Source organism: Ursus arctos, unplaced genomic scaffold (assembly GCF_023065955.2).
Source record: "Ursus arctos isolate Adak ecotype North America unplaced genomic scaffold, UrsArc2.0 scaffold_3, whole genome shotgun sequence".
In the NCBI taxonomy this organism is placed as follows: Eukaryota; Metazoa; Chordata; class Mammalia; order Carnivora; family Ursidae; genus Ursus; species Ursus arctos.
The window spans coordinates 78,618,124-78,636,389 of record NW_026622985.1 but is presented as its reverse complement, the minus strand read 5'-3'; the positions used below and the strand labels follow the sequence as shown (position 1 = coordinate 78,636,389).

The window sequence follows — 18,266 nt, the reverse complement described above, 5'->3', positions numbered from 1 at the left end:
GAATTGAGTACATAAAGTGGATTTTATTTTATTTTTTTATTTTTTAAAGATTTATTTGACAGAGAGAGACAGCCAGCGAGAGAGGGAACACAAGCAAGAGGGAGTGGGAGAGAAAGAAGCAGGCTTCCAGTGGAAGAGTCTGATGTGGGGCTCGATCCCAGGACTCTGGGATCACGCCCTGAGCCAAAGGCAGCCGCTCAACGACTGCACCACCCAGGCGCCCCATGAAATGGTTTTAGAGCACTATTTCTAGGGTGGTTTCTTATGCAACAATAATAAATGCGTACGTGTATGTGTAGAATTTTCCTGCCTTGAAGATGAGAGAATTTTAAATCATAAAATGGTCTTAGGTTAATCATTAGGACAGACTTACAGACTTTAAGGATCAATAAGTTCCTTAAAGCCATAATAATGTGTCACCTAGGTTGCTGTAGTGAACAATGAAGGGAAGACATAATTTTTCTGGGATGATCTGTGCAGTGTTTTTAGAGGTAGGACGATAATTCTAGTCCAAAGTTTAGGCTCTAGAGCCCTATGAAATTTCAATAAAATTCTTGTGATTTAGCAACTCCATAAACTTGGGACATGGCATTTTAATACCTTTCACAAATGACAGGATCTACTGGCTCATCTTTCACATATAGTGTGATCCAAACTGGTTATGGTAGAGTGTAGGCAACATGGTATAGGCAATATAGCATAATGGCTAAGGAAATGAGTCTCAGAGCCATACTGCTTGGGTTCAAATGCTGGCTCAGTTGCCTATCAGCTGTATGTTATCAGGTAACCTTGAGGAGTTATGTAACCTATTTCTGCCTCAGTTTCCCTACCTGTAGAATGGATTGTTGATATGATTAAATGTTATTCTTGAGTTTAAAACATATTACTCAATACATGTCAGATACTAGTATTGTTATAGAAGGGATTGACCTAGGTATTAGACTCAGTTCTGTTACTTTGTGACCTTCAGCACATCAGGTAACCTCTTTGGATTTCAATTTTCTCATTTCTTAAAGTAAGGTTTACTAGTTAATTTCCATGGTTTCTTTTCATCTTTAAAAGTCTGATTCAGTATTCAGTATCTGTTTTACCCACACAGACGTTCCAATCTTGTCTATACTTCTAATTTCTCAAGAACTGTTTAAAATTTATTAGCAATTTTGGGGATCTTCTAGTACCAACAACTCTAAAGTATAAATACTGCTGCATTTACTCAGGAAGCTAACCAGTTTTTACTCATATGTGGTCAGCAAACATAAATCACATATCTGAAGCAATGCCTTTTCAGGTTTATGGAAACTTAAAATTGTATATTCATTTTTTAACCTGTGCTTAATGTGCTTATAAGAGTGGGAAAAGATCCTCTGAAAAGGAAGAAAATATTTCACCTCAAATTTTACTAAAGATCTCCAATGTTAAGTAAAAATTACCTGTAACGCCACTGTTAAGGTGTCACATTAAAATTTCTTCTATATGCTTAAGCATACTGCATACAATTTAATATTACACAAAATGATTTTTATTGGCTGCATAACAAACACCATCATGTGGACATATCATAATTTCTTTTACCTTACTGTAGGTTGTGGCATTACATTTTAGTTTGATGTTGTGTGACGCCTCTTGACAATGGTTCAGAAAAAAAAGATCAAACATACTATGGATGTGACTGTTGTCTAGAGTGTACAGTGCCTGGAATTCCCTTAAAAAAGTGGATCACTTGGACCACTCTTCTTCCTTTTCCCATCACCCCATTATCAAGCTGCTACAATCCCCCAAGACCTACGCAAATGCTCCGTTCAGTATTTTTACAATAGCGAGTTTATCAATTAATTACTGGACCTACCACAAACTTTCCTATGACTTTTGAAAGCAGATTTCAGTCACTCGTTTGCTCTTCCAAAATACACCCAGAACCTAACTACTACTAAACTGCTCTTTCAGGACCCCGCAAATTGACAGTTCAAGCTACACAACTGCGGAGATTTTCAGTGGATCTTTCGGCGCGAGAAGATGAAACAAAGCGTATGGGCTTTTTCTCCTGTAACATTTCCTGACCGACAGTGGACACGTATTTGCTTGTAGAACTAAAACCCTGCTCTGGGAGTTGAGGAGGCGGCTCTCCTGCGCCAAGAGGCGACCACACGGGTTTGCGGAATTTGACAGACGACCACGATCTTCGGGAATTTTCCAAGTAGGACGCAGGCACCGAAGAGGAGGGAAAGTGCGTCCTGCCCACGTGACCCACCTTCTTCGCCTTCAGGTTCCAGAAGAGGAGCGCCGCGGCAATCAGCCCCATCCTCCACCACTAGGCAGTTTCCTCCCAAGGACCTGATGAAAACCCCAAAGTGCTGAGAAGAACACTTCGAAAATTCTTGGGTAAAAAAAAAACCAACCAAACAAACAAACAAAAAAATCGACTTTTACCATAAGTGTGCTGACAACCTTTTCGGAATCACCACGACTTACGGCTCACCCATTTGTCGAGCCTCGTTCTACAGTTCATTCCTGTGCTTTTCCAACCCTCCCTGTTTCGGTTCCAACGGACGGAGAAAAGCAACAGTTGGCTTGCCCATCAGCCCGTCTTCCCGGCAGGAACAGCCCAGGGCTTCGGCTTTCCGTCGGCCCGCGGCAGGGACGAGTGGCCGGCCCGAGACCCCGGTCGCGGGCCCAGCGCCATCGGCCAAGGTTCCCTCCCCTTGCCCGGCCGCGGCTCGTCGCCTCCCTACAGGCCCGGGCGCCCGATCGGGCGCATGCGCGCGGCGCTCCCGGGCGTGCCGGCCACACTCCCCCCACCCACTCCGAGAGCTTGTCACTTCCTGCCCTCGCCCCATCTCCGTCCGGGGTCAGTCAGTCGCTCCCTGTCGCTACGGGAGAGTCTTTGCTTCCCCCTTCCTACCCGCTCCGCGGCGGTAGCTCAGGCTCTTCGGGGAGGGAGAGACAGAGAAAGAGAGAGACTGACTTAATAAAGTTTCCTGAAACAACTACTACCAAAAAAGGCCCAAGGTGGGGGGAAACCCCCATTCTTCCCCGCCCCTCTCCAAAAGCCTGAGGGACCGTTGCAGGTGGAGCGGCGTTGGGGGGGAGCCGGGCTCCGGCGGCAGCCGTTGCCCCGGCGAGGGGTGCCCAGGTCCTGCCCGCTCCGGTTCCGGCTCCTTCGGTGGCGGCGGCGGCTTCTGCGGGGCGGTTCCTCCTGTCAACTGCCTGCGCCCGCGCGCCGCCCGCCCGCCCGCCCGCCAAGCTCCACAGCGCGGAGGGACGCCGTGAGCCGCCGCCGCCGTCGCCGTCGCCTCGGGCCGCGGAGGGACGTGGTGAGCTGTGGCGCTTCCGCGTCAGCGCCGGCGGGGACTCTTTGGGAGCGCGTCGGGCCCGAACCCCGGTTCCCTTCGCGTGGTCCGCCGAGGCTGCGCCAGGTGGGGCCCGAAGCCGCCTCCCACGCCAGGCTGTGCCCGCGGCTGCCCGGCCTGCCTTCCTTCCTTCCGCCTGCCCGCCGGCCCGCCCTAGGAGTTAAGTAAGTTGGGCGCACTTGGTTATGGGGACGGGGGCTCCGCCGCGGAGACCCCAACGCACGTGCGTGGCGGGAGGGCGCAGCGTGGGCCGGCCGCCGGCGGAGCCGCACCTCGACTGCCCCAGTCGCCGCGCTCGCCGCCCCGCGGGCCCCGGCGCCGGCCGTGCCCGCCGCGCTCCGCGCCTCCGTCTCGGCGCGCGCCCGCCCGGGCCGGCGAGGCCGCTGCCGCCTGCGCAGCCGGCCAGGCCCTCGCCGTGCGCTGCGCGCCCCAGGCTGCGTTTCCGGGTAGGGCGATGAACCTGTGCGGGAGTTTGGGCTGGAGAAGCCTTCGTGCGTTTTTCTTTTTTAGGTTCTAGAGGAAGGTACGGGTCCGTGGAGGGAAAACGGAGGGCGGGTGGAGGGAACGTATCTGGTAAATATAGCCAGAGCCCCCCCAGGAAGTTCTGGGTGAGTGACGGATTTGTGCTTCTTTCAACAGCCAAGCCGCAATGAAGAGCTTCTTACAGTGAAAGGAAAGTAGGTCTCGCCCACTGAAAATGCCTTTAAGGGACAAATACTGTCAGACTGACCACCATCATCACGGATGCTGTGAACCAGGTATACCCCTTTCTCCTCCGGTCACTTTGCCCTGTGTCAGAGCCACTCTGCCTTGTGTTTCCTTCCAGTTTTCTTTTCCTCCTGCCCAAGAAGTCATTTCTAAGTAAGCAAGCTATAATTTTCCCCAGCATAAAACTAGTTATGAAGCTAGAAGCTTGTACAAACAAGAGGTCTCCCCTGCTTGATCCCTTAAAAAAAGTACTGCAAGTGTCACCTTAAATCTTTTCCACAAGATCAATCACTCAGTTGCCTTTCCTTCTTTCCAGGCAGCCTGCAGTTAGTATACCCCATGTCCTTTGAGTGTTTAAAACTGAAGATAGAGAAGAAAATAGGTAGCAGAATACATGTCTTCGTGAAAGTGGATTCATTTAAACTTTTAAGAATTAAGTTTCTTATGCATATTTATCACAGAATAGTGGTTAAAGCCTGAAAATGAGTTTAGTTGGGCTAAAAAAGTTAAACTCAGCTTGTTGGAAGAATCAGGTTTTGCTGACTGCAACCTTTAAAAATTTTCTTGCACAGAATATACTGTATTGCAAAATAAAAAATTTGGTTATTTAGGTAGAATGTACGAGTATTTTTAGGATAGTTTATTCAGTAGAACTGTTTTTAGTTGGATTTATGGAATGAAAAAGTTCCTTTTTTGAGTCTCTTGAAGAATATTAGAAAACTTTAATTTGATAAGTGTGATATATAAACTTGAGTTTTTCTAGTTACTAGAAGTTTGATATGTTTTGTCACAAACATTCAGAGGTACAACTTAAAAGGGAATCATTGAATTCATGTCACTAAACCAAACAAAGGCTCTTCTATTCTAGTTTAAAGGCAGGTGTTTATCATTACTTTTAGACCTTGTTTTTTTTGTTGGAGTATTTTAACTGCTCTAATGTACTTGGTTCTGTCACAGTAGAGTTCAAATAGAGGACTTTTTTGACTAATGGGAAAAAATGGTAGTGGTATAGAGGAAGAACTCCCATTTTCACAAAACTTTGGTACACATGAGAAAAAATTTGTATATGGCCCTATTGCCCCCACTGGTTTACTGGAAATCAGTAATAACTTACCTCTGCTAATAATATAGTCCCAAGATGGGATCCAGTTTCTGTTTGACTGCCCCGACCTATCTATTTTCAGCACCCCTTCATACTGCATATTTTGTGCATTTTGTGTGTCACTTACATTTTATCAAATATTGAATGGAGTTCGTTAGTTTTGAAGTAGAAGGCTGTGAATGCTTTTATACTTGTGTTCCACTGACCTTTTATTCCAGTTTTTTTTTTTTTTTGAGAACATTTCAAGTCATGTAGTTGAAATGAAATCATTGTAAATAAAACTTCCTTAGGAAGAAGTTTAGGTGTTCATTTACTTCTTTATTTCTTTGACAAATAATTATTGAGCATCTATTAGGTGCTAGGCACTGTCCAAGGCAATGGGGATGTAAGTGATGATCAAAACAGATAAGGTCTTTCCTTCATAGAACTTTTGAGTGGGAAGAAATAGATATAGACAAGGAAATAATCTGTGACCGTACCTTATTTAGTGTATTCTGATAATTAAAGTTTTCTAAAGACTTTAATGTCTTTTAAAAGATGTTTTTCAGTGTTGAACTTTTTAATATGTATTGGAACGTCTTTGCTTTTTTCTCCCTCATTAACAAGAAATCATATAAGTTGCCTTAATTTTAAAAAATAAACTTTTCTTTACCAGGAACTTTTTCAATGTAGTTTATTTTTTCAGACTACCAGGTCACAAGTAGTTTGTGTTTCTTTGCTTTCTTAGCTAGAATTAAACACTTTCTGAAGATTAGTTTGGTGGAAAGCTAGAAGTTTGTTAACTTATAGGATAGTTAATTGTCATTATTTCAGAGGAAGGTAAATGCTGTGTGGGAGGATATTTCTAGTACTGAGAGGAATATGTTATGATAGTTTTTAAAACAGGATGCCTTCAGATGGAGGGAAGATGATGACATGGAGTTTGAGAAATTCTTCTAATAGGCAATCATCAGAGGTCTAGCCTCTTTTGAATTATGAATAGTGGGGCTGGTCCCTGAGCAGTGTGTTCCTGAGGAGGCCTTGATAGGATAGGTCAATTTGTAAGATTGTACAGACAGTACAATCTGTCTATGTATGTTAAGTACTTTCTTAGATTTAAGAATGTTTCTTACAGAACTTTTCAAACATTCAAAAGTAGAATGGTGTAAGGAACTTGTAAGCATCATACAACTCAGCACATCAATACATGGACAATCTCTTTTGGTCTGTATTCTCCCTTCTCCACAGTTCCGTTCTCCACCCTCCCACTGCTTCCCTACCCTCTGTTATTTGTAAGTATATCCCAGACATCATAAGCGGAAAGTTAGTTTAAGGAGCTTTTTTTAAGGTAGGAGAGAGCGTTACAAAAGTAGGTATTTGATTCTGGGAAGTGTGTTCTTGGAAGGATGTAAAGACAGATGTTAACTTCTGAGGGTTTGGGTGTTTTGATTGGAGGGAGATCATGGCTTTTTTCCTAATGGTCCTGTAATCTGATCTTGGGAGGGATGATAGGGAACGTATGTAAAATACTAATATATGAAGTTTTTTAGGGTTGAGAGTATGTTTTCAAATGAAGAATCTTTTTTTTTTTTTTTTTTACACAGTGGGAACTACACAGATCTGTGTACTAAGTGGATGTTGTCCATGGATAACTAAGCTAACTCTGGGGTTATTTTGAATGGTGTCTCAGGATGTTGATGTGTTTAGTGGTAGCAGTATTCTGAAGGTGATTAGGTAACAAAATTTTGCTCTAGCTTTGAAATCAGATGTTCTCATGTGGAAATGGAAGCTGGTGTATTATAGAAAGTTCTCTGGAGCGTTTTTAAATGAGGAAAGGGGACTCTAAGGACAATTTTCCATTTTTTCTCCCTATCCCTCCCTTATTCATTGCTGTTTTTTTAAAATTTCCCGTTCTAGAATTCTTTCTACTTACAGAGCCAAACCTTGATGCTTTTAGTTCTTTACAGTTGTACAGTTTCTACCCTCTTTTTTGTAGTTATTATCATTATTTTTTATAAACAGTTGTCAGTTCTTTTGTACAAATAGTGAAAAGAGATCCATCTAATCCAAATAAATGGTATCATCAGTCTTCTGCTATTGCACCTTTAAAGGGTTGAATTCTACTTCTCTTAGATTTTGGAAACTTTAAGTTTTTGGTGTCAGAAAGCAATTAATTTGTACATGATGATGATGGTGGTGGTGGTGATAGAACGTTTATTGAACACTTACTATATCCTAGGCTTTGTTTTAACCAGTTTACCTGCATTAGCTCATTTGATCATCATACAACCCTATGATTTAGGTACTTTTATTATCCCCATTTTAGAGATGAGGAAGAGATCAGAGAGTTTAATTTGCCTTAGTTGTATCTAATAAATGTCAGAAAAAAAATTCAGTGTAATAAGTCCAGGTCTGGAGTCTATATTTTTAATCGCTGCAGGTAGAGCCAATGTCAGATGTTCTCAAAATGAGTTGTGCATGTGTGCTTCTTAATTCATTTAAAATACTCCTAAAGTATCTCTTAAAATTGGGAAAGTTGTACTGAATAAAATGACGTGGTCCTGAGACCAAGTTTCTTCCACTTGTGTACACTGAGTGCAAGACTTGAAGCCTTAACAGAGAGTCTAAGGCTGTGTCTGTATACATAGCACAACAGCTTTAGCCCCCTTATCAGAAAGCCAAATGCTGCCCAAGACCAGGCCCTGAAGCAATAAGTAGCAGCACACATTATTGAAGTAATCCTCCCTGTTTTCCCAGAGTGGATGATTCTGGCTTAAGATGGTAATAGTTGAGTAGACTATTATAACATATTGAAAAAAGTTAATTAAAATGGCTGGTTTTTCTCTGCCACAACCATTTCTTTATTTGGTATCTAACGGAAAAACTGTTTTCCTTTTCAGTTACCTTGTTTCATATTATCATAATCTAATTTATTATATAATTGTACTGTGAATCTGAGAATTTTGGAAAGCAGACCTCTGTATATGAAAATGAAACTTCTTATTTTTAAAGTGGAAATATTATTTTTACTTATTATGAAAATGTGTGTGTGCGTGTGTGTGTGTGTGTTTTAACATGCACACTTCTAAAAGCCCAGGCTCTGAAGCACTAGCAAAGTGTGAGGCCGAAAATGAAAAGCACCCCTGTAAAGTCCACCCCGACAGAAGCCTTGTTGTTGATATCCCACCAGACTTTTTGTGTTTATATTAGTGTCTGTACGTACACACACATATATACATTAAATTTCTTTCTTTCTGTATCTGTTGAAACATATATTAATAGAAGTGAGGTCGTATTCTCCAACCTGTTTTTGTTGCTCAGCAATCTGTTATTGACATCCTTTGTTGTTGGCATATGTAGATCTAGCTCATGCTTTCTAACAGCCATGAAGGATTCTGTTGTAGGGGTATTTCATAGTTTATTTAGTCTGGTTCCTATTGAGAGATTTTTAAGTTGTTTGAAATTTTTTCTCTGTTATTTACAGTGCTACAGAGTGCTGCAGTGAACATTCTTGAACATCTGTCATTGTGCACTTCACTAGTTCTTTCCTTAGGCAGTGGTTTTTGAGTTTTGCTCTCGTAATTGCCAAGAGAGCTGTACTAGATTGTCCAGAGGGTTCTGGAATGGTTTATGAGATGTGGCTAGGACATCATTGCCCTAGAATTTTGATTAAATACAGAGGTTCCTCTTCAAGGGGAATAATAAGGCAAACGTGACAAATATATAGTAAATAATGCCAAAATAGTAAATCTTTGCATTTGAAGCCTTAAGTAGCTTTAATTTAGCCTTGAATTGAGAATAATTTTAGGTATTTTTTCCCCATTATTTCATTTTGCCTTACAAAGATGATGGTGAAGTATATATGAACAAGTGTGATTATCATTAACATGATTGTAGCAAACCATTGTTTTACTTCAATAGTAAATGATTTAAATAACCCTTTTTTTGTGGGGATTGGGGTGGGTGTTTGTCTTCCATGTAGTTTATATCCTGGAACCTGGAGATGCTCCTTTGTTACAGCAACCACTACAGACATCCAAATCTGGTATTCAACAAATAATTGAGTGCTTTCGATCAGGTATGAATGTTTTAGGATGTATTTTTCAATCTTCACATAATAGTTAAAAACTACCTAGAAATCCTTAGAATTAATTTTTTAAAAATATTAAAATGTATACGTTGATTTTATAGAATACTTTTGTCGTATTTTTAAAAAGTGGTTGAACAAATATTGACTTGATCTAGATTCTTTTTCAGTACTATATATTATATATTAATATAGAAATAAAATTATTTAATATGGTTTAAAGAAATATATGTGGTATCTTTATTGGTAACGTGCCTCTTCTTAACAATTTATTGTTGTTTTTTTGGCATATCTTTGTAAACCCTCAACGGGCAGTAGTAAATTATACTGGGTCTTTATAAGCACTGGCAGAGTAGATTATTATTCAGAATGTCTGAGATGTCACTTGTTCTAGATTAATTACTTTATCATCTCTGTTTAAGTGACTCACCTCCTGCCTAACTCTGGAGTTTCAACATCTTTTGATAGAGCACAAGACAGGAAAAATACTTACTCCAGTTCCTGGTCTCTTTGGATACATTTGTTTAGCTTTACTTTCTATTAGATTATATAATAATTGCATGTGTAATATGTGTATTTGTGCAGTTGCAATCCAGGGCTTTAAAATAGGTGTTGCTTACTGCATATACATGACTGAGGACTGTTAGAACTCCTTTCTCAGTGAGGTCTTAGGTTTCGGTGGTTCTTACGGTCCACTTAACCACCTTTTGTAGCTTTGGCTTCTCTGACATTGCAGACTATTGAGTCAGATACAAGTAAGCAAACGACACATGATTGATGGGACACCTAACTGATGGAAATTTAAAGGATTAGAATATCTTTTGTTATTATTCTAAAGCTTACTATTTTAATGAAAAAGTTCTGAGATTAGAAGGAAAAGATAATTTATATGTAACCACTTGTTTTTTAATGATAAATGCTTTGAGGTGCTTGTTTTTAAGTCATTGTAAAGAGAAATAGCATATATTTCCTTTATTTTAGTATCTAAGAAATAGATTGCTCCTTCATCTAAAATAAATTTTTTTAAAATTTCTGACTTTCTGAGATCTGTTTCTTGGATTTTTAGTCAACCACTTTAAACAATCCTCATGGCATTGCTTTTATGTATATTTAATTCAGTAAGTATCGAGTGTATACCCATGCCTTGCTCATGTTGAATGGTGGTATAACCTATTTTAGGGTGTTTTTTTGTTGTTTTTATTTCTGTTAATTGAAGTAACTGATAGGTCAGATTTTTCTATGATAAATACAATTAAAATTTTACTTACTCGGGGCAGTATTTATTATATATTTCTGGCATAACAGAAGAATGGTTAGTTTCTGGTCATAGTAAGAGTTTCTTTTAGCTACTTTAAATAGGTATTTTTTTTTTTGTTCTTTCTCATGGAAATGAAGGTAATAGCTTTTCACGTTTAATGATATTCTTTGCTATAGGTCATTTTTTTCTTTTTTTTCTTTTTTAAGAGAGGGAAAGAGAGGGGTGGGAGTGAGGAGGGAGGTGGAGAGAGAGAATCTTAAGCAGCCTCCGCACCCAGTGTGAAGGCGGATGTGGGGCTCCATCTCAAAACCCTGAGATCATGACCTGTGCTGAAATCAAGAGTCACATCCTTAACTGACTGAGCCACCCAGGCACCCATATAGGTTTCTTTTTTAAAATCCAAAATTTGGAACGAATCAGATTATTTTATACTACTTCAGTTTATTATAGTGTTATTTGATTAAGAAGTTAGAATTGGTTCATTCATAAATGCTTGGTCTTGTAAAATACACCTTTTCAAGGGGATCCTATTCTCAAAATCTGTGTTTAACTTTGGAAGATGAATATTTAGAAATGAAATTGTTTTCCTTTTGCACTGTGCTCATGTCTCTTTTCTGTATTTGCTATTTCTTTACAATCTAAAGAAAAGGGTCTGTGAAATGGGTAAAAGTTCTTTTTTAAATATCCTCTTCTGACATTTTCAAATTCACATTTGCCTTCTGAGTTATGTTTTATTTAGGTGAATTCTGAAAATACTATAAATTTAATTCCAAGTACCCAATAATTTAAATTAGAAGTAATTTAGAAATATGCTTAGCAGTACAAAGAACTAATTTTGGATTTGAAAAAAGGAATTCTTTTACTTCATTAATGTGTCTCAGAACTAAGCAATTTTAATTTCCTCAAGATTGTAATCTCTTACGTATCTGTGTAATCTACAGCTTGCTGAGGTAGCTCTTTAGCACTGAAGTATCTAAGCCCTGGCTGACTGAAGCTTTGGGAGGAGAGAATGGAAATTTGGGTCACATGACTTAGGGACGAAGATCCATTCTGACCCTTTAAGTTCTTCCTGGTCCCATTCTACTCCTAACCACACCTTCAGTGACTCATTCCTTTCTAGACTCTTTCTATTATATCTGGGTCACACACATTGCATTTAAAGAACTATCCGAACTCTCTGCTTTGGCTCTTGTTAACTTACAGAGGCTAAGTCAGGTGGGGCATTAGTAATGTGTTAGGATATCTAGCTTAATCTTCAAGCTCAGATAGTTGTCTTAAGCTACTGTGTCATTTCTAAGTGACTCACCTCCTGTCTACACTGGGCTTTCTATGACCTGGTATTAATTCCTACCCGAACTGGAAGTTCATTAAAGGCTGAGGAAGGAGTTAACTAATTTTTTAGGTCTACCAGTCCCACGTGTGTTCTCCTGACTGCTTGATCAATTTTAACTTGTTCTCTTTGCCTCACTTCAGTTTTTGCTTTGGACTGTTTTTCTGGTTTTTAATGATAAATCTTTCTTGACCTCTTGATATCTTTTTATTTCTGGCTGCTTCACTTGTAAATTAATTTGAATAGATTTTTCTTTTTGGAATTAAGTAATATTCCTACATTGGAATAAGTAATATTATTGGATTAAGTCATAAGTGCCTGTGGTTTAAAAATAATAAGGAAGCATAAAAGGATATATAAAAATACAAAAAAAGTCTCTTTGCTCAGGCAACCACTGCTACATGATTTGTGTATCTTCTTCCAGAGACCCTATATACATACACAAGCATAGATCCCTCACTTTTCCCCCATTGTGTGGTAGCTGATTCTGCACACTGTTATGTATTTTTGCTTTATTAACAGTACATTTCACTGTTGTTTGACATCTGTCCATAGATCGATACCTCATTTTTTTAGAAGGCTGCCTATTTTGCTCCAACCTACAGATTTTCTACTCTGAAATCCCTGATGGTTGGATGACTTTGAGACATGCTGTTTGCTCTGTATCCCTGGCTTCTGGTACTATCTTTACTGGGCCCTGCCTTTTGCTTGGGTGCTGCCTTAGCTCTGTTAGTCCTTCTAGGATCACATCTGTGACTTAGTGTCTTCAAATTTCCCTCCTTTCTATTGACACTTTTATTTTAGTTTCCTTTTTTCCTGACTTCTCTCCCCAAACTGAAACAGAATTTTAAGTAACAACAACAACAACAAAGGTGTACTTCCATGAGACATTTATTAAAATCGATTTAATTGAGCTTAATATTCTTTCTTAGTCTTTTAATCTTCTGGTACAGGCAAAGGAGCTATTGAATGCCCTAAGATTAGAAACAGAAAAATGGGGAGAAAAGAGAAGGATAATTATTTAGTTTGGTATTCAAAACTGGTCTTTCATATGAAGTTGACATTGTTTTTTTAAACCTTGAAATACATAATACTGTAAAAAGATTATATGTAATATCATAGAAAAAAGATTCTGTCTATGAAATACACTACTACTATGTGCCAGGAAGGGCATCTTTTCTCTTAGGGAGGAGTAAATTATAGTGAAAAATGAGAATTAGCTTTGTGTGGTATTTGCTATTGTTATTATCATCTTAGGTTTGGTCATTTAACTTCTTAGAAGAGTTTTTTGTTTCGTTTGGTTTTGTACTGTTTAAATTTGTTTGATTTGTTGTTCTTACATTCTTCAGAGCATGTCATCTGAGGCTATGTTCCTAGAAGAGCAGACATTTATAGTTGTCTGGGAATTTCTAAGGGCACAGATCAGATCCTTCACTTTCATGTTTCCAGTGAATAGCATTGCAGCCTCATATTTAATAGGTGTCCAATAAATGTTTGTGGGACTAAACGAAAAGATTCACCAAGTAGGCACTTGAATAATTTTATTCTGCTTATAAATTTATTGTAGTATGTGGCAATGTTCCATAACCTTTAACCTTTTTTTTTTAACCAACTCTTGCAGGTGGTGGGTACGAAATCAGTTTAAATTTTCTTAAGTTTTCCCTATTTTTTACCTTTAAGAAGTTTTGTTGAGGGATGATTAGTTAGAAATTTCCTGCATATACTGGCTTTGGAAATTAGTTTTGACAGGAATTACAGATTTGCTTGCACTGTTGAGATGATACTATATTTAAACAGTCATGCTAAAAATGATTGAGCTTATATGTGAATCATCATAAAGCAAACAGTATGCCATTTAAAAATCATTACTGCTATAATCTAAAATGGTCATTGACCAACATATCCATATATTAAGGGAAAAAAAATGAAAGCTTATCTTTGGCACAGAAGAGTTAGAATTAATATCACATCATGTAAAGTGACTGCCATCCACCCTAATGTGAAACTGAATACTGATTCCTTTTGAAAAAAATCTTGTAAACATTTTTCTCAGTACATATAATGTATTTGATATTAAGGAATAGCACATGACTAAACCCTTGATAGGGTTTAAGTAATTTTTACTGAGCACCTGTTATGAGAATCTGAAATATTCACTAATTAGTTAATTTCTAAGCATCAAAAGCCTTACCCTTTGGAGGGCTATTTTTTTTTTTTTTAAAGATACTGATTAATGACCTATGTGATCAGTAAACAGTGACTTCTGAGATAGTTTTAAAACCTAGGGCAAGAAAAAGTTACTAATACAGGAAAAGGAATAATTAGGAATAAGATAGCATGGGTCTCTTTCAGAATCAAGGGCAGTGGAAGAACTTTATGTTGCTATCTAGATGACCATGTCTTTTCTCTTAGGTGACAGAAAGTTTTAGCTGTTGACAGAGGCACCGTTATTGGCTGTGTCTAAGTGTTAGCAAAGCAGTCACAAAATGGTAGCTGACAAGACCATTATGACCAAAGCCATTATGACCACCTGGGAAAAACAACAAAACATTAAATGGCAACTAAAACTAACTTAGGGAAGAACTTCTATTGTCTGTATTTATGGAATGGGCAGCATCTTATTTTTCTCACTTGTAAAATGTGTAAGTTGAATTAGAAAAATCTTTGAGGTCTCTTTTTTGACTTCCCAGGCAACTTTATATAGACTAAAAAAAATCATTTATAGAGAAGGTTTCCTTAAACATGGAGCTCTCTAGTGTGTCATTTAACAAACCTCAATCAGGCATAGCCTGAGGGCTGGGACTACAGTGGGTGAGCATTAAAGCTATCTTCTCCATCCTTTTAGAGCTTCCAGTTTAATGGGACTACAGAAAAATAATTAATTACAAGATAGTGGGATAATATAGTACAGATGTATAGGGTGCTGTGGGAGTAGGGAGTGAAGAATTTGTAACAAAAACCAGGAATCAGAAGGCTTCCTGGGGAAAGTGACTTCTAACCTGGAGTGTTTTGTTTTTTTCCTTAAGATTTTATTTATTTGGGAGAGAGAGCGTAAGAGGGGCAGGGTTAGAGGGAGAAGCCGCCTCCCCACTGAGCTGTGAGCAGGGAGCCGCATGCAGGACTCTATCCTGGGACTCCGGGATCATGACCTGAGCCAAAAGCAGTCACTTAACCAACTGAGCCACCGAGGCGCCCCAGAATTTGAAAGATTACTAGAAGTGAACCAGACCAGGGAAGTGGGAGATTATTACAGGCAGAGAGGGAAAAAAATATAGGTGAAGGCCTGAAAAGTGATAGAGAAACAATTTGGTGAACCCATAGCTCTGAAAGAAATTTGATGTACCTGCATCAACTACTGTGTTTATGTTTGTGTTTGGTGGGATGGGGTGGGGGGAGCATTTGTGAATGATAATTAAGATTGATTATTTAAGGTTAGAGCCAGAAATTTTTTTAGGGGGATGCTATTGGAAACGAATATACACTCTGCTGAATATAACTAGTTCTATAACTAGGACTTAGGGTATCTTTTTCTCTCTATGTAGGTTTTTTAAATTTTTAATTAATTTTTATGGTTGAGAGAGCCGGGTGGACAAAGTAAGATCTCTGATTTAGGGATGCAGTCTTACATTTTTAGCAGTAACTATTTTTTATATATAACCTCATACTTTCTATTTCAGTCTTCAATTGAGTTCTTAAACCTAGTTTAGCTTGTTTTTGCATTCCTCTTCAGTCTTTTTTGACTATCTTTAAAAGGCAGAATTGAATCTTTAGTATGGGCCTAGCAGGTATTTCAATTTAGAATTAAAGTGGGCAAAATTTCTCTTTTCTTCCTACTGGTACTACACTTAACTATACTTCTTGGGAATTACATGTAGATATGTTAGGTTTATCTAAAATATTTTTATCATCAGTCTACCTCTCATAGTTTGTCAATCACTTAGGAGGTTAGCTATGAACTAAACATGTTAGTCTATTGCCAGTATATTTTGTAATGTGAAGTGGACTAAGAAAGTGCGTGTGTGCATGCGTGTGTGTGTGTGTGTGTGTGTGTGTATGAATTTACTTTTATATAAAGAATAATACTCTGGCTGCCCTCTGAATCTTTTTAAATTTATGTTTTCTGGTTTTGTGGTAATATGGTTTAGTGCAGTAAACCTTTGATTTGGATTTGAGAAATGGTGGAAATGATTTCATTATATTTATTTTTTCCCAGTAGAAATCCACATGTGTGATTTAATTTTTCTGGGATTTAGATTCATATTTTCTTTTATGATTCTCTAAGATAGGTTTGCTTTGGCTTGTTCATTTTACAAGATGGATAGTATAGTGTGTTTACTCTTTAGTAGTCCCAGAGCTTTAAAAGAGTGTCAAGTACTTGTGGAATGATGGAAGAACACTTTGCAACTAGGTAGTTTTAAAGTTTTTTTCGGGACACATTTGTTTTTTCCTCTTGAAGTCAATATTATTATCATCTTTTTTATTTGAGGAAATTAAAGGCTAATTAGTAAAGCATGGCAGATCAATTTTGTCAATTTACCTGTGGCAAAAACCTATAGGAAATAATGACAAAAGATCTTCTGCTTGTGTTTTATTCCTGGTGGATGTTTTTATTTTAAAGATTGGATGCTCATTGCCATTTATTTATTTTTCCTGCCTTTTCATCTTCTGTCACAATGCTTAGATTCCCTGCATCAGTGGCATTTCTTCAACTAATCTTTATTGAGCATTGCTAGAGCTGATTACTTTTTAGTCTTAAATAAGACAGGTTTGGTCTTGGCTGCTTTGGAGTTTATAATCTAGTGGGGAAGACAGGCTTTAAATTAGTTTAAACTGTAAACTATCAGTATCTAATTAATTGCACTTGGAGTGAGTTTTTGAGGGAGAAAGGCTTTGAATAAATTTATAGTGGTATCAAGAGGCCTAAGCAAAATTCAAATTATGGATAAGGATTCTCTACTCTGACACTCAATGACCATAATCCCATATTGGCCCAGAACCTGAAGTAATTTGAGCTGAGTTTAAAAAGAAAAGTTACAATCTTGTGACACAGTTTTGACTTCTTTAAGGAATTAGGGAAAACGCATTACAGAACTCCATGTTCACATCTTAATGCAGAAGGGAGCTATATGAACCAGCCAGAAATTTTGGGAAGGAGTAGGGGGATGGGGGGGGGAGGGGCATGTTTAATTCTTTCCCCTTCCAGATCTATTGAATCAGAATCTCCAGAGGTGGGTTATGTACTTATTTATTCCTGGGTTATTGTGATGATCGGCCAGATATTGGAACCACTGTTGGGATATCCTAAGAATTGATTGGCTGCTGAATTAGAAAAAGAATATCAATTTTTTTTAAAGATTTTATTTATTTATTTGACAGAGAGAGATAGCCAGCGAGAGAGGGAACACAAGCAGGGGGAGTGGGAGAGGAAGAAGCAGGCTTCTAGCAGAGGAGCCTGATGTGGGGCTCGATCCCAGAACGCTGGGATCACGTCCTGAGCCGAAAGCAGATGCTTAACAACTGCGCCACCCAGGCGCCCCAAGAATATCAATTTTAACATCCAGATGATGATAGAATTTTACTTAGAATTTAGTTTATAACTTAGTTCTGAATACAGTATGGTGGAAATTGGCAATGCCTATATTTTGTTTGCAAAGAGTAATTACACTTTGGATTGTCAACAGTGGTTGCCCAGTTTAAAAATGCATGTTAAAGTTACCTTTTGTGTTAAGTTTTCTTTTCTTTTTTCCTTCAGGAACTAAACAACTTAAGCACATTTTATTAAAAGACGTGGACACTATTTTTGAATGTAAATTATGCCGCAGTCTCTTCAGAGGATTACCAAATTTAATTACCCATAAAAAATTCTACTGCCCACCAAGTCTCCAGATGGATGACAGTAAGTTTTATTCATATATTAAGTTACACGTTTTACAGTTAAGTATTCTTATACTGCAGCTATACGTTTATGTAAAAATGGTATCAATAATTTAATGATGGGGAATAAAATTAAATATTCGACTTAATGTTCATTTTCTTAGGTACTTTCATATAAGTGCTTTTTGCTTGGGTTTTTCTAAAGGTATACGAGGTTAGGTTTATGAGTATATTTATTTATATTAAGATATTGGATATTGTTTTTGAATGTTTATATGGACCATATAGTTTATATTCAGGATTTTTCTAAGTTAAAATATGAGCGCTTGAAGGGGGTATTGGTATTTTTCATTTTTATTTTTTTTAACAACTTGTTACATATGATTGATAATTAAGATTTTCCTTAAGTAAATGAGAAGGTTAGAAATAGAGCAAAGAATGAGTAAATTAGTTGATTTGTTGGGGATGGTAAAAAATATTCACCTTTCTAATTTTTTCTGGGTCTTGATTTGAAGATCAGTTTTGTTCTCAGTGAAATTTATTTATAAATCAATCATTTTATCAGAAATTAGATTGCATTA

The 18,266-nt window shown here is 38.1% G+C and overlaps 1 protein-coding gene and 1 long non-coding RNA gene across 5 annotated transcripts in view; one reads left to right on the top strand and one right to left on the bottom strand.

Moving 5' to 3' along the window:
- Nucleotides 1-1,496: 1,496 nt before the first annotated feature.
- On the bottom strand, nt 1,497-2,878 carry LOC130542058 (uncharacterized). 2 transcript variants are annotated; one of them, XR_008956342.1, is made up of 2 exons: nt 2,428-2,878; nt 1,497-2,351 (listed from the first exon to the last, which is right to left on the bottom strand). It is a non-coding gene; the product is annotated as an uncharacterized LOC130542058 (long non-coding RNA). The 2 variants fall into 2 exon arrangements; XR_008956343.1 differs by having other exon boundaries at nt 1,497-2,331.
- The window catches only part of ZNF800 (zinc finger protein 800), a 34,430-nt gene continuing 18,987 nt past the window's right edge, over nt 2,824-18,266 (top strand). For 2 of the 3 annotated variants that reach the window (XM_026510485.4, XM_026510473.4), the window contains exons 1-4: nt 2,824-3,511; nt 3,987-4,105; nt 9,119-9,214; nt 17,564-17,707. In XM_026510485.4, coding sequence (XP_026366270.1) covers nt 4,045-4,105; nt 9,119-9,214; nt 17,564-17,707 — 301 coding nt within the window. In that variant the 5' untranslated portion in view covers nt 2,824-3,511; nt 3,987-4,044. Of the gene's footprint in view, nt 3,512-3,818; nt 3,871-3,986; nt 4,106-9,118; nt 9,215-17,563; nt 17,708-18,266 lie in introns of those variants that run through there. The other variant, XM_044388037.3, reaches the window with a different exon arrangement.